Source organism: Petaurus breviceps, unplaced genomic scaffold (assembly GCF_028583685.1).
Source record: "Petaurus breviceps papuanus isolate PSGF00001 unplaced genomic scaffold, PetGlider_PUasm1.0 175, whole genome shotgun sequence".
In the NCBI taxonomy this organism is placed as follows: domain Eukaryota; kingdom Metazoa; phylum Chordata; class Mammalia; order Diprotodontia; family Petauridae; genus Petaurus; species Petaurus breviceps.
The window spans coordinates 29,945,331-29,957,786 of NW_027185764.1; the positions used below are offsets into that span (position 1 = coordinate 29,945,331).

The window sequence follows — 12,456 nt, forward strand, 5'->3', positions numbered from 1 at the left end:
CAGGGATAGGAGAGGGTTTACTGGACCTGTCGGAGACTGAAGTTACACTCCTCAATGGTAAGAGAATTCTGCCTCTTCTCTTTCCCTGCTGGCTACAATAAGCAGGTTGATTTTCTTAGGAATGCAACTCTAATAGCATCAGGAATTGGCTTTAGACACAGATGATCAGAGACAAGATGTGCAACCATCTGTTTTGGCAGTGATGATTTAGTTGGGATGATTTTTTTTAATGGGTTCTCAATTTTACCTGCAATGCAACTCAGCACCGCCAAGGTCCTCGGCTGATACCTCTTCACCAGTTGCTGCTTTAACCTACAAGAGCAAAGGATTATTATGAATATATAGGATTTCATCTTTAGTAAAAGATTTTGCCCATAAATGAGGATACACAATGTTCCCCAATGATGACTATGTTCTAACCCTACTACAGCTATTATCCTCCTTCCCACAAAGACAAAGAATCCCAAAGTATATACATCAATCCTGAGAAAAGATAAGCCTTTGAAAAATGAAAAAGGTTACCAGGTAGAAGCTATAAATCTTCTCCTTTGAAGAAGTGCCAGCACAGAATAAACACCTATCTAATCGGAGATGTTTAAAGGCAATTCCACCTGGAAGACCATAGGAGTTTTCTCCTAACATGAATCAGGTTCATAAATCCACATAATCAGTTTCAAATGTTTACATCTGAAAGGGGGTATAACTTAAAATACTGGTCCTAACACATTTCTGTGTGGTTTCTTTACATTTAACAATTTGTCCCTTAGGGAAAATTAAATATAATGAAGAGGCACCTCAAGTTCTCTGAACTAAAAATGTCCCACAACTGAGCAGTTGGCTATTTTTTTGACCCAAAAATCAGACTTGCACAACCCCAAAACTATTCACCAATGTGAAACACTTCATTTGATGTAAGATTTACCTAAAAAACAACCCAAAATCAGTCTCCAAATATCCAAAACCATCATTTCAATTCCTTTTGACTAAAAATTTTTCTGCAGAAGGAAACATTTGAATTTTAAAAATTTAGTTTAACCACATGTAAGTATGGTAGATTTTAATGTGTATAAAGGGGATTTTTGTTATTATTTTTTAAAGTTCAGTTTCCCAGGATCCATAGTCATAACAATCTCTTGTTCCCAGGTATTAGACATGAGTTTCCACAATTATGGTTCAAAATATCTCCATTCCTTTAATGGAGCATTATATAATGATTATTAATATAAACATCTACTGCAACTGCACAGTGGGATACAAGGATGAGGTAATGTAAATTTGTCAGGCTACTGCAGGCAAGATGTCTTCTTTGTATGTTGCCATATAAAGCAGGTGGGCGGGCATTTGTCAGTGAATGGGGAACCTTAGGGTTGAATGCACAAGCTAGAATGCTGCTAGTCTTGACTGGCCCCCATCAAGGCTTGGGGGGAACCTGTGTGTGCCTTGACCAGCCCCCACTGAGGCTTGAGAAGATTTAGGGGAGTGCACAAGCTATGCCTGTCTCAATTGATCCTATCAAGACATAGGGGTAGTTGCCCCCCCTTCTCTCCAGTCCCTTCCAGAAGAGTGATTAGGGAATGCTGTAGGAGTTTGTCCTCCCATTATCAACAATCCTCTTCTGAGAAAACTAGACTAGAATAAAGTAAGATTATTAACCCCTTCTTAGTGTCTTTCCTCTTTGATCAGATCAAGAGAGAACCTGTGCTAGCAGCCCTCCTGTGGGCTGTGTTTATCTGTCTTACACCACACTAAATTTCTACACAGAATCATAATGTTGACTGCTTTTCATCTCCTCAGTAAAATAATTTTGTTCCCCCCCAAAAATAGTGAAATATAAAAACAAACAAAAAATACTACCTTCCTGTGATTATATTTACATTTTCAAGAGAACCATTCTGTACAATACTTAAGTATCAAGTCTAACAAAATGACCAAGTTTACACGGAAATCGATGAACTTTCACCAATACAACTCTCCATTCCGCTGATAACTGGAACTAGGCAATAAAAAGAAGGCAGGGTAACAAACATAAAATGACTTAATTAGTGTCTGAGAAATCCTAATGAGGCAGAAAAGTCATTTAGTTCTAAATGCCAATTCCATCATTTAAGAACTGGTATTGATTAGGCCTCCTTTCAGCTGATTATTTTGTTCTTCTCTTCAAATAGGGGAAGGTTTTATTATAATGTAGCATTAATTTAAAATACTAGCACAGAAATGACTTTAATAATCCCTGCATCAAAAGCTTTTTAAATGAAGCATGAATACAGTTGGAAGGATGTAATTAGTGCCTCCATAAATGTGCTCTTAGTCATCTTCCCAAGGAATTTGGAAACAATATTTCCTCTGTTAAGCAACATTCAGTCTACACACTAACATATTTAAACAGTTGCGTGATTATTTAAAGCTGCAAAAAGGAATACACATAATCAGGTACACTATAATAGTGGGTTGTGGGGATAGTTTTTTATTTGGGGGGATCTGATTAAAGTGAGTTTTAAAAGACTTTTTAAAACCACAGGATTTCGTCATTCATTAGTATTAATTGATCATGCTCTAGTGCTAAATAAGTGGTAGAGAGCTAAAATTGAAAAAACTCAAATGAAACAACTCATCCTACTAAATGAAAAGTTCAGGTTTAGTGATAGATATAAAAAAATTTAATGCACTTTAGAAAAAAAACAAAAGGGGACGTAAGTTGAACAATTTTGTGACTACCTTATTAAGCTTAATGCATATCTTTAAAAAAAAAAGACAACTATGATAAAAGCTCAGTTCCTTATACCATCTTCTTCCCTATTCTTGGCATCTTGCAATGTTCATTTATTAATGACTGTTAAATTGGCAAAAAATTTTAATGAAAAGTTCATGTTAAGTCAGATTTTTTTTTAAAGGTGGCAAAACAAACAGTTGATGATTCCTCTAGAATGTGGTAGGCTATAGAAAGTTATAACAAGTGAACTCTGATACAATTGCAGAGACAGACTAGGTTTCTTCCCCACAAACCTCAGGAAACTCAAAAGTAAACAGATGAGGGCAGGGCTGGGGAACCTGCAACCTACATGTGGCCTTGTAGGTCCTTGGGTTTTTGACTGAGTCCAAGTTTTACAGAACAAATTCTTTTATTAAGGGGATTTCTTCTGTGAAGTTTGGATTCAGTAAAAGGACCATACCTGAGGATCTAGAAGGCCACATGTGGCCTTGGAACTGCAGGTTCCCCACCCCTGGACAAGGTTGGGCTTTTTTTAGCTTTTTTTTTTTTGGAGGGGGAAAGGCAAGGTAATTGGGGTTAAGTGACTTGCCCAAGGTTACATGCCTTGTAAGCGTTAAGTGTCTCAGGCTGGATCTGAACTCAGGTCCTCCTGACTCCAGGGCTGGTGCTCTATTCAATGTGCCACCTAGCCACCCCATGGGTTTTTCTTAAAATTGTCTCCTACAGTTTTAAATTACTCAAACAGGACTATCTCTCTGGTACACCTTAAAGAGCTGTCAGTTCAAAGTTTTCTTCCAGTAAATTGCTAAAGATAAATCCATTAAGACAGACATCTGATAACTCTCACACTAAGGCAACCAACTTTTTTTATTAACCTATTAAAAGGAATATTTTAGTGCATTGAAATGTTGTTTATCCTAGATATTTCCTAGTTCTGACCTACATCATTCCCTCTGTAAATGAAAATCAATTAAGCATACTAAAAATTATCAAGCTTGTGCCTTAAAGACACATTTGTCTCAATTTTTCCCACCTTATTGAACGGCTTCTCTCAGGTTTTTTGGCCATAACTGTGATTTATCGGGGTAGGAATGCCCCATAACATTATTAATTATTAATATTATTATTATTAATTAAAAAGAACAGCTTCTGAGTTTGTTTTTTTAAACTGCCTCTCTCCCTTTCACTTGCCACCAAGATCCACCCCTGCAAGATCCTCAAGTAATATTTCACCAATTGCTATTTTAGCCTAACCTTTACTTCTCCTCCCAATACAGAATGGCAAATATTCTGCAGTTTATAAACCCCAAGAGCTGCCTGGTGTACTGAACAGTTAACTGACCAGATAAGCATGACAAAACTTGAACTGAGGTCTTTCTTGACCTCAAGGCTGGTTCACTATCCACTGCTTTTTTGCTTCCTCTTACTCCATGCAATAAAAATGAAGCCCAAACTCTCTTAATTGTCAAGAGCCCTCAATCTGCAAGTTTTCTACCTTAAAAATCAAACCACTTTACTATAAATTACATGAAAACAAGAACAATTAAACATGATAAGAAGAAAATACGTCAGCAGCACCCCCAGCACCTGTATCACACCAAACAAACTATCTTGCAGCCTCCTCCCAATCTGCCAATGATGATAAAAGGTAGAAAGTCTAGAACAAGCCTAGTCCAGGTTCTCAGGTCTAGTTGGAAAATCTGGAACCACTGAGACAACAATTAATCCATCATCACAGCAACAGTGTCATCAGGATTTAGTACATCATTACTGTTACAATAGCAATGAAAATCTGACCTTGACAGAAGGCAAGAAGAAATCTCCAAATCCCCCCAAACCCAGAAGGCTGTGGCAAGCCAGAGCATTTTTCTTTCCCTTACTTCCTACTTCTCTGTCTCTTTCTCCCAGGGCATTTGAGCTAGGAGTCTGTACACACTTACTATCAATGGAGAGTCTCTGTCTCTAATTATACTGAAAAGGGGGTTTCAAAGAACCTGCTTCACCAAGAGGGTTGCAAACAATCCCAGGCAAGCAATCCAAGTTCACCCTGGAGCTGTGACAGCTGCTATGCCTTTACAAAACAAAATTAGAACAAGGAATAGTGAGTATTCTTGTAGTGATGACTTAAACCTTTCATAGTACTCCATCCCCTCCTTCCAAATACCTTGTCTTTATTTTGTATGTATCTATATGTGCATTTGTAGTTCCCCCAGAGAGAATGTAAGCTCCTTGAGGGCAGGAACTGTTTCACTTTTGGTTTTATATCCCCCAGGTCCCAGCACAATGCTTGACACACAGTAGGCAATCAATAAGTGCTTCTTGACTGAAAGCATCACAGCATGTTACATCTTAAATGAACCTTGCAATCCAACCCCAGTCACTTTAGAGATTAGAAAACAGGGGCCTGGAATGATTAAGGGTCTTCCATACAAGGTCATCCAGCTAGTTGGTGATAAGCACAGACCAGAACCACTGAGACTCTTGCCATAGAGCTTCCTAGCTCACCTGTCCTCAGCATCCAAATTTTTATATCCTATCTCCCATTTTAAGAAAAATCACCAAAAATTAAGAAACTTGTTTTGTTTCTAAGAATAAGTCTTTGTATGTATATCTTCTTGCCTGAAATATAATTTATAAAAGATCACTACTTATTCACTTATGGCCCATTTATCTTTAAATTCAAGAAACTTCTTGCAAATTTCCACTTTTATTGGGTTGCTCTTTGGTCTGCTACAAGTCAGTCCATCACCATAGCATGTCCATCACTTTTCCAGATTTGATGTCATAAAAGGCTTATACTTTAAAAAAATAAATGTAAAGATAACAATAAGAAATTTTAACCAACTATCTTCAAATTAAAATAAACCACCATACTGGTAAGATTCTGGAATGCTTAAATAAACAAAAAGAAGTAAACTGATAGATTCAAAAGATAAATGAGACCATTGTCAAACATCATACTAAGTCTTAAGAATACATCAACTGCAAAAACAAGAAATGTCTGTCCTGGTGCATTTAAGTTGTATATACTTTCACAGCTTCAAATAACATGATCGCAAATACCTTAAGAAAAATTCACAATTATTCCAGGCTTATGTCCATGAGATGAATTAGGTATCAGATTTCAATCATAACTGACAGTTTTAGACAGTAAGTTTCTATTTCATTATAAGAGCCAAGAGTTAATGAACTCCTTTCCTTTAACACTTCACAGTTTACAGATGGAGAGATAGAGATAGCTGATGAAAATGTAAGCCTCCAAATGTATGTCTGCCACCAACTATTCTAAAAACCAGGAGTCCTGTTGTCCTTAAAGAAAATGTTACTGATACATTTGTTCAAAATAAACATGAAACTTCCAAGTCTTCAATTCAATTTAACAAACATTTATGGGCCTAATATGTACAGAGTGTTGTGCTAAGGCACTGTGGGAAATACTCAAGAGAATTTCCAATCTAGTAGACTGTGTTTTTTCCCTCTGGCACAAAAATGTGAAATGCTCTAAATCAGGTGATTACAAATTACTGTTCACTTACCAAGGGGGGTCCTCCCAGGAAAATGGTACCCTGCTTGCCAACAATGATACTTTCATCAGCCATTGAAGGAATGTAAGCTCCTCCTGCTGTACAGGATCCCATTACCACTGCTATCTGGAATCCAAACACACACAAAATACAAGCTGTAGAATCATAACATATGGTCCTGACTAGTAAATCAAAAGGCAGAATGGTGTCACTAGGACTGATGATCTAAAGACCCTAATTCTATCCTCACATTTGTTGCTACAACCAAAACAAGCTAATACTGATCAGTCTCCATACCTCAATTTTAAATTGGGGACATTTTCTTCTCTTACCTAAGAGGATATGATGGTAGCAAAGAGAATTAAATATCTGGCCTGTCTTAAGTTATACAAAGTAGACATGGATAAAAACTGATCATTTGAGGTGCTGTTATTTTAATAAGATAGTTTAAAGGAAAGATAATTTAGGATAGGTGCTAGGATCTTTTCCCATAAAGAACTGAAATACATATTTACATAAAAAGTAAGGCCTTAGGGTGCATGTTCAATAAAAGGGAAATGGGAGGTTTTGCAAGGTTGAGAGAGTGCTCTGAAATGTAGGCTCCCCTACAACACCACTCTGCAGCAAGTGAGTTATACACAGGCCATAGCAGATGGTCTTGGGCTAGAGACAAAGGTGTGATACATTAATGAGTATATATGATAATCACAGGCTAGAGGAGGGGGATATTTAAATTAAACTATGAATTCAAGATTTTTTGACTACTTAAAGATGAAATATAAAGATTTCAGAGAAATATGGAAAGACTTGAGTGAACTGATGCAGAGTGAAGAAAACAGAAAATAGAGCCAAAATAAAAGTAAAGTTAACATAGGGAAGCAGAAAACTTTTGGTCAACAATAGTTGCTTGTATCATGTCAAAATTAAAAGAGATAGCCCTGATTTCTGTCAAAGACAGGTATAACAAACTAGCTGGTTTTTAGGGAATGTATTTTGAAAAGGGTCTGGTTTGAGTGTTTGGTGGGAAATGTTAGTTGTTATTTTTTTTAAAGAATGGTTTGGCTAAATGGGTCTATTTTTCCCATAAGGAATCTCCCCCATGCAAATAAACAGCCCTTAAAACTATATCTCAGATAGTCTAGTTATCTTAAAAGCAAACTAAAATAGTCACAGAGGTTATGATGGTAATGCAGTCTTACTGGGAAGACTAGCAAAATGAGATTTGTGAATGTTTTGTGTTCCTTTGAATAAGGCACACCAGAAATACAAAATTGTTATTATATGAAACATTTTGTTTCATTTAGAATAGAACAAAGAATAGATGAATGGCTGACTAACTAATAAGCACGAGGTAGAAATTAATAATATGATAAATCACCTAACCACAGTAGGTAAAATATACCAGTTATCAAAAAAAAGTAGGAAAGACATTTTTGTTATTATGCCCATTATTTTTCCTTAGGGCATTTAAATATCTGCTGGAGAGAGATTACAAAAGGAAACCATAATGGTAATATTATTCCAAATATAAAAAGTAAAAAAACAGCATCATTTATTTTAAGTGGGAGAAGTCAATAGGAAGCTTTTTTCCCCAGATAAAAAAAAGTTATCCTAAATGAGAGTAAAAGTGACTCTCCAAACTTATTTTAATGTGTACAAAAGAAAATCATGTGTTGAAATGTATCTTGGTCCCTATCAAGACATTTCAGTTAATGAAAAAAATAAGGTCAATAGAATTAAGGTACAAAATTTTATGCTGTCAACGTGTTCTCCATATTAGAACACTACTAAAAACATTCCACTACCCAAGAAAAGGTAAATTTGGGAGATCTGGACAAGGACTACCCTAATGATGCAAGAGGTTAAAAGGGAATGATTTACGGGGGGGAGGGGAAGTGAAAAGAACTAAGTACACACAGCACAGCTAAGTGACAACTGAAAGAACGGGAAAAGAGAGAAGAAAAAAAACTGTCAGCAAGTTTTCAAAAGTGAGAGAAAAACAAGAGTGGGATAATCTGGCAAAGAGAATGGAAGCTAAATGCTTTCTCAGGGAAAAATCTGCAAGATCTGTCATATGGTAGAAAAGTCACAGATGAAAAATGGGAAAAATTACTAGAATATATATTTCAGGATATATATTAAACCATATTTCTAAGGCTACATCAAATTTCCTGCAAGACACATTTTCTTCTCTAATCCCCATAATCCTACAGTGTTTATGTCTATATTCCCAAAGTAATCACTTCTGCTTTGACACCAGACAAAATAAAAATACCCCATCACTCAGCTAGAAGCAAAACAACAGAAATGTCACTCTGTAACTGATGAAAACTAAGCAACTTAATAAAAATGTATACTCAAACATCCCCCGAGAGGACTGGGAACAAGATCTGTTTACAAGCATTTCAAAAAAAAAGTCTGAGTATATTTGTATGGTCGAAACTGTTTACATATTCAAAAGATGAAAGTTAAGCCACATATTTATCTATAAGTCAATCATATATTTACCTAAATTACAAATGGAGTTTTATGCTAGCCCAGGAATATGGAAGAGAAAAAAATACACTGATTTATTCAATTGAATAAACAGTTTTTAAGTGCCTAGCACATCCAAAACACTTCTGTTGCAAATTTCTTCCCTCCCCACTCCCCAAAACACTACTGCCCACTCCACAACAGGTCTATGAGAGTCAAAATTCCCTAATGTTTTTATGAATAAAGCAAGAGATACCACTCTCAGTCAGTATCCAATTAACTATGCATCAACACACTTCCTAACATAACAATAGCCCAAATGAGGGTCTGACTATTAAGTGAAATGTTAATTCTGAACATAGAGAAATATAGCTATATATACACATATATAATATATAAACATACACACACATATGTATATATGTATGTATATGCACATATAGGTATACACATATATATATAGTGATTTATATATTACATATATTTGTGTGTATGTATATAACTATGACAGCATACTCCTGAATAGGAACTTTCAAATAAAAGCTAAGATGCCTATATTAGATAGCATACACACACAGATACATCCATGTTATTTTTGATCTCTTTAAAAAATGATTTACTTTGCTAGTAAAAATGAATTTATACATGCATGTATATGAATAAGCATGTGTGAGAGAAAGAAAAGGAGGAGGGGGGATGGGAGGAGGAAAAAGAGAAAGAGGAGTGTTTTTAATTGGCTGTTATGTTCCTGAAATTTGTCATTATTTCATTTCACAGACCTCCCACCCTAAGGTAAAAACCAAGGTTAGCAAATGAGGCCCCATCTCTACATGCAGTTTATGGCAAGTTTGTGGTATCATCCACAGGCTGGTCCAGCTTCCTTTTTCAATTCTCTAGCTGTAGGGCCCAAAGAATTTGAAACATAAATTTTTAAATGGAGGTGAAAGTCAGCCTCCTCACCAATTAAAACACTTGAAAGCCCAAAGCAGAGACAGAGAAGCAGAAAACAGAAAAAAACATCTCAAAAGCAGGTTTCCCCTAATACAAAAGCAAAAAGACCAAGCTCCTGGACATGATACAGGCCACCTTATGGCTATTAAAAGGAAAGACTAGAAGAAATAAAGATTTCACTCAATTCAACAACTTATTAAGCATCTACTATGTAACATGACACTGAGCTATATGTAGCAGACACAAAAATTAAACTGTCCCTGCCACAAAAAACCCTTACTTTTTAATAGAGTAATACAACATATATAAGAAGGAGCAAATATCAAATATATATAAAATAATTAACATATAGCCATTTCAAAAGGGAAAGAACATAGCACCTGGTGGATCAAGAATGGATGGTACCACCACTCTGAATAAAACAAAGTAAAGCAGACATGCATTCCCCCACATAAAAGACCACTGGTGCAAAAGGAATCAATGTGGGAGGTGGAACATGGGAGAGGGTGTCTCTAGAGAAGTGCTAATAGTCCAGTTTGACCAGAATGGAGAGTAAAAAAGGAGGATAATCCTAAAATTCTGTTTTGTTTCAATGAGGCAAGAGGGTAGGAGGGAGAGAGAACAGTTTTCTGTTCATTTTTTTTTTTAATTAAAAAGGTGATAGAATACTAGAGATGTGAAATGTTTCATCCTTTTTCAAATATGGTCACTATATTCTTAGTTTTGTTTAATTGTTATACTTTGTTACAATAGATCTCACAGAATGTTAGTAAAAACAAATCTAAAAAAAAAGAAAAGATAAGAAATAAGCCTAGAAAGGTGGGCAAGAGCCAGATTGTGGCAGGTTTTAAATGAGTAGTTTGTACTTTATCCTAGAAGCAATAGGAAGTCACTAAAGATTCCTAAGTAGGGGACTGATGTGGTCAAAACTGTGGTTTAGTAATATCAATAGAGCAGCTGTATGGATGATGGCTATGAATAGAGAGATGATACCGGAAGCAAAGAAACCAATTAGGAGGCTATTGCAATAATCCAAATCAGAGGCAATGAGGGCCTAAGGTAGAGACTGTGTAAACAGAAAGGTGACAGATGGGCAAAGTACTATGGAAGTAGAATCAATAAGATTTGGCAAATGATAGAATATGGGAACAGTGAGGGAAAAGGAAAACTCCAAGGTTGCAAATCTAAGTGACTAAAAAGATGACAAGATTCTCATCAGAAACAAGGAAGTTTGGAGAAAGAATGCATTTTTCAGGAAATATAATGAGTTCTATTTTAGATATGTTGAGTTTGAGATGTCTAAGCGGCATCCAAGTGGAAATGTCTCATATTCAATTGTTAAAATGGGACTGGCATTCAGGAAGAGAGAATAGGGCTAGAAATTTGGGAACCATTTGCACAGAGATGATAATTGAACCTGTGGAAGCTGATAAGATTACCAAGGGAGAGATTACTGACAGAGTAGAAAAGTCAGGGGATAATTTAAAAATGCCTTAGTAGGCTTGGGGAGAAAGAGGATGACCCAACAATGAAGGCCAAGAGGGAAACATCAGACAAAAAGGAGGAGAACCAAGAAAGAGCAGCAATGTCACAGAAGCCAAGAAGTCTAGGAAGAAGACATGATCAGTGTCAGAAGGTAAAGAGTGGTCAAGTAGAATAAGGACTAAGAAAAAAGCCACTGGATTTAGCAGCTAAGAGTTAGCTGGTAACCTTGAAGAGGGTAGTTTTAGTCAAGCAATGGAGTCACCAAGTCAGAGTGCAAGGTACTGAGAACCAAGTTGGAAATGAGAAAACAGTTAATAAGGATAGATACTTGTAAGAGAAGCTGTGAAATGGAGAAATAAGATGACTGCTTGACAAGTATAAACATACATTAAAAAAGCCACAGAAAAGTAACTCTCACCTGTATATCTAGTTTATTTGTATGGCATAAAATTAAGTAATCTACCTCATTGTAGAAATAATAGGGTATAATGTGAAAGTATTTACAGATCCTATACTTGACTATAAGCTGCCATGGGGGGGGAGGGGGACAAAATGTGAAATTCAAGGAATTGTGGAATTGAATCCTGTAAACTAAAAGGAAACAAAGAAATTAATTAAAAAAAGAAATAATAGGGTAAAATTAACAAATTTCCTCTAAAATCATAGTTTCCCTCATTAGTCTTGGTAAACATGTTAGCTTAAAAGAGCCCCTGATGAGCAGGACCATTTTATTCACATGATGTCTAATGAACCTGGGAGTGCACTATCACATAGGACTCAGAGATATTCTCCTTTTCATGTGATGAGAGCAAATGGTATTTACAAGTCTTGAAACAAAAGGAAGAAAAGCAATGGAAGGACAAGGATTATGTACTTCACAGGTGGCATCATTCATCACCTACTCCAAAAGGAGTAAGAAAATGAAGGTTTAGACTATAAGACAAAGTAGAATTGGAGATGGGAAGTATTTCCAGGTTGTTAATTCCTCCATGAAACAATGTGATATAAAATGTGAAATAAAACATGTATGAAAGCTGTATCTGGAAAAGGTCTTTTAAAAAACATTCCACTATCATCCAGATCCAGTCACTTACAAAATACATGCTTGTTCTGTTTGTATTACAAAAACATATGCTATGGGTGGACTTCAGAAAAACCTGAAACGACATGAACTGATGCTGAGTGAAGTGAGCAGAACCAGGAGAACATTTTACACAGTAACAACAACATTGTGCAATGACTAACTTTGATAGACTTATTTCTGCTTAGCAATGCAAGGATCTAAGACAACTCCAAATGACTCATGATGGA

General features: G+C 36.0%; 1 protein-coding gene across 2 annotated transcripts in view; it reads right to left on the reverse strand.

The window, feature by feature from the left end:
- Positions 1-12,456, reverse strand: part of MCCC2 (methylcrotonyl-CoA carboxylase subunit 2) — a 101,874-nt gene that overhangs the window by 61,101 nt on the left and 28,317 nt on the right. For both annotated transcript variants that reach the window (XM_069084990.1, XM_069084989.1), the window contains exons 7-8: positions 6,247-6,360; positions 248-312 (exon numbers count right to left, since the gene is read on the reverse strand). In XM_069084990.1, the coding sequence (XP_068941091.1) occupies positions 248-312; positions 6,247-6,360 (179 nt within the window). The remainder of the gene's footprint in view (positions 1-247; positions 313-6,246; positions 6,361-12,456) is intronic.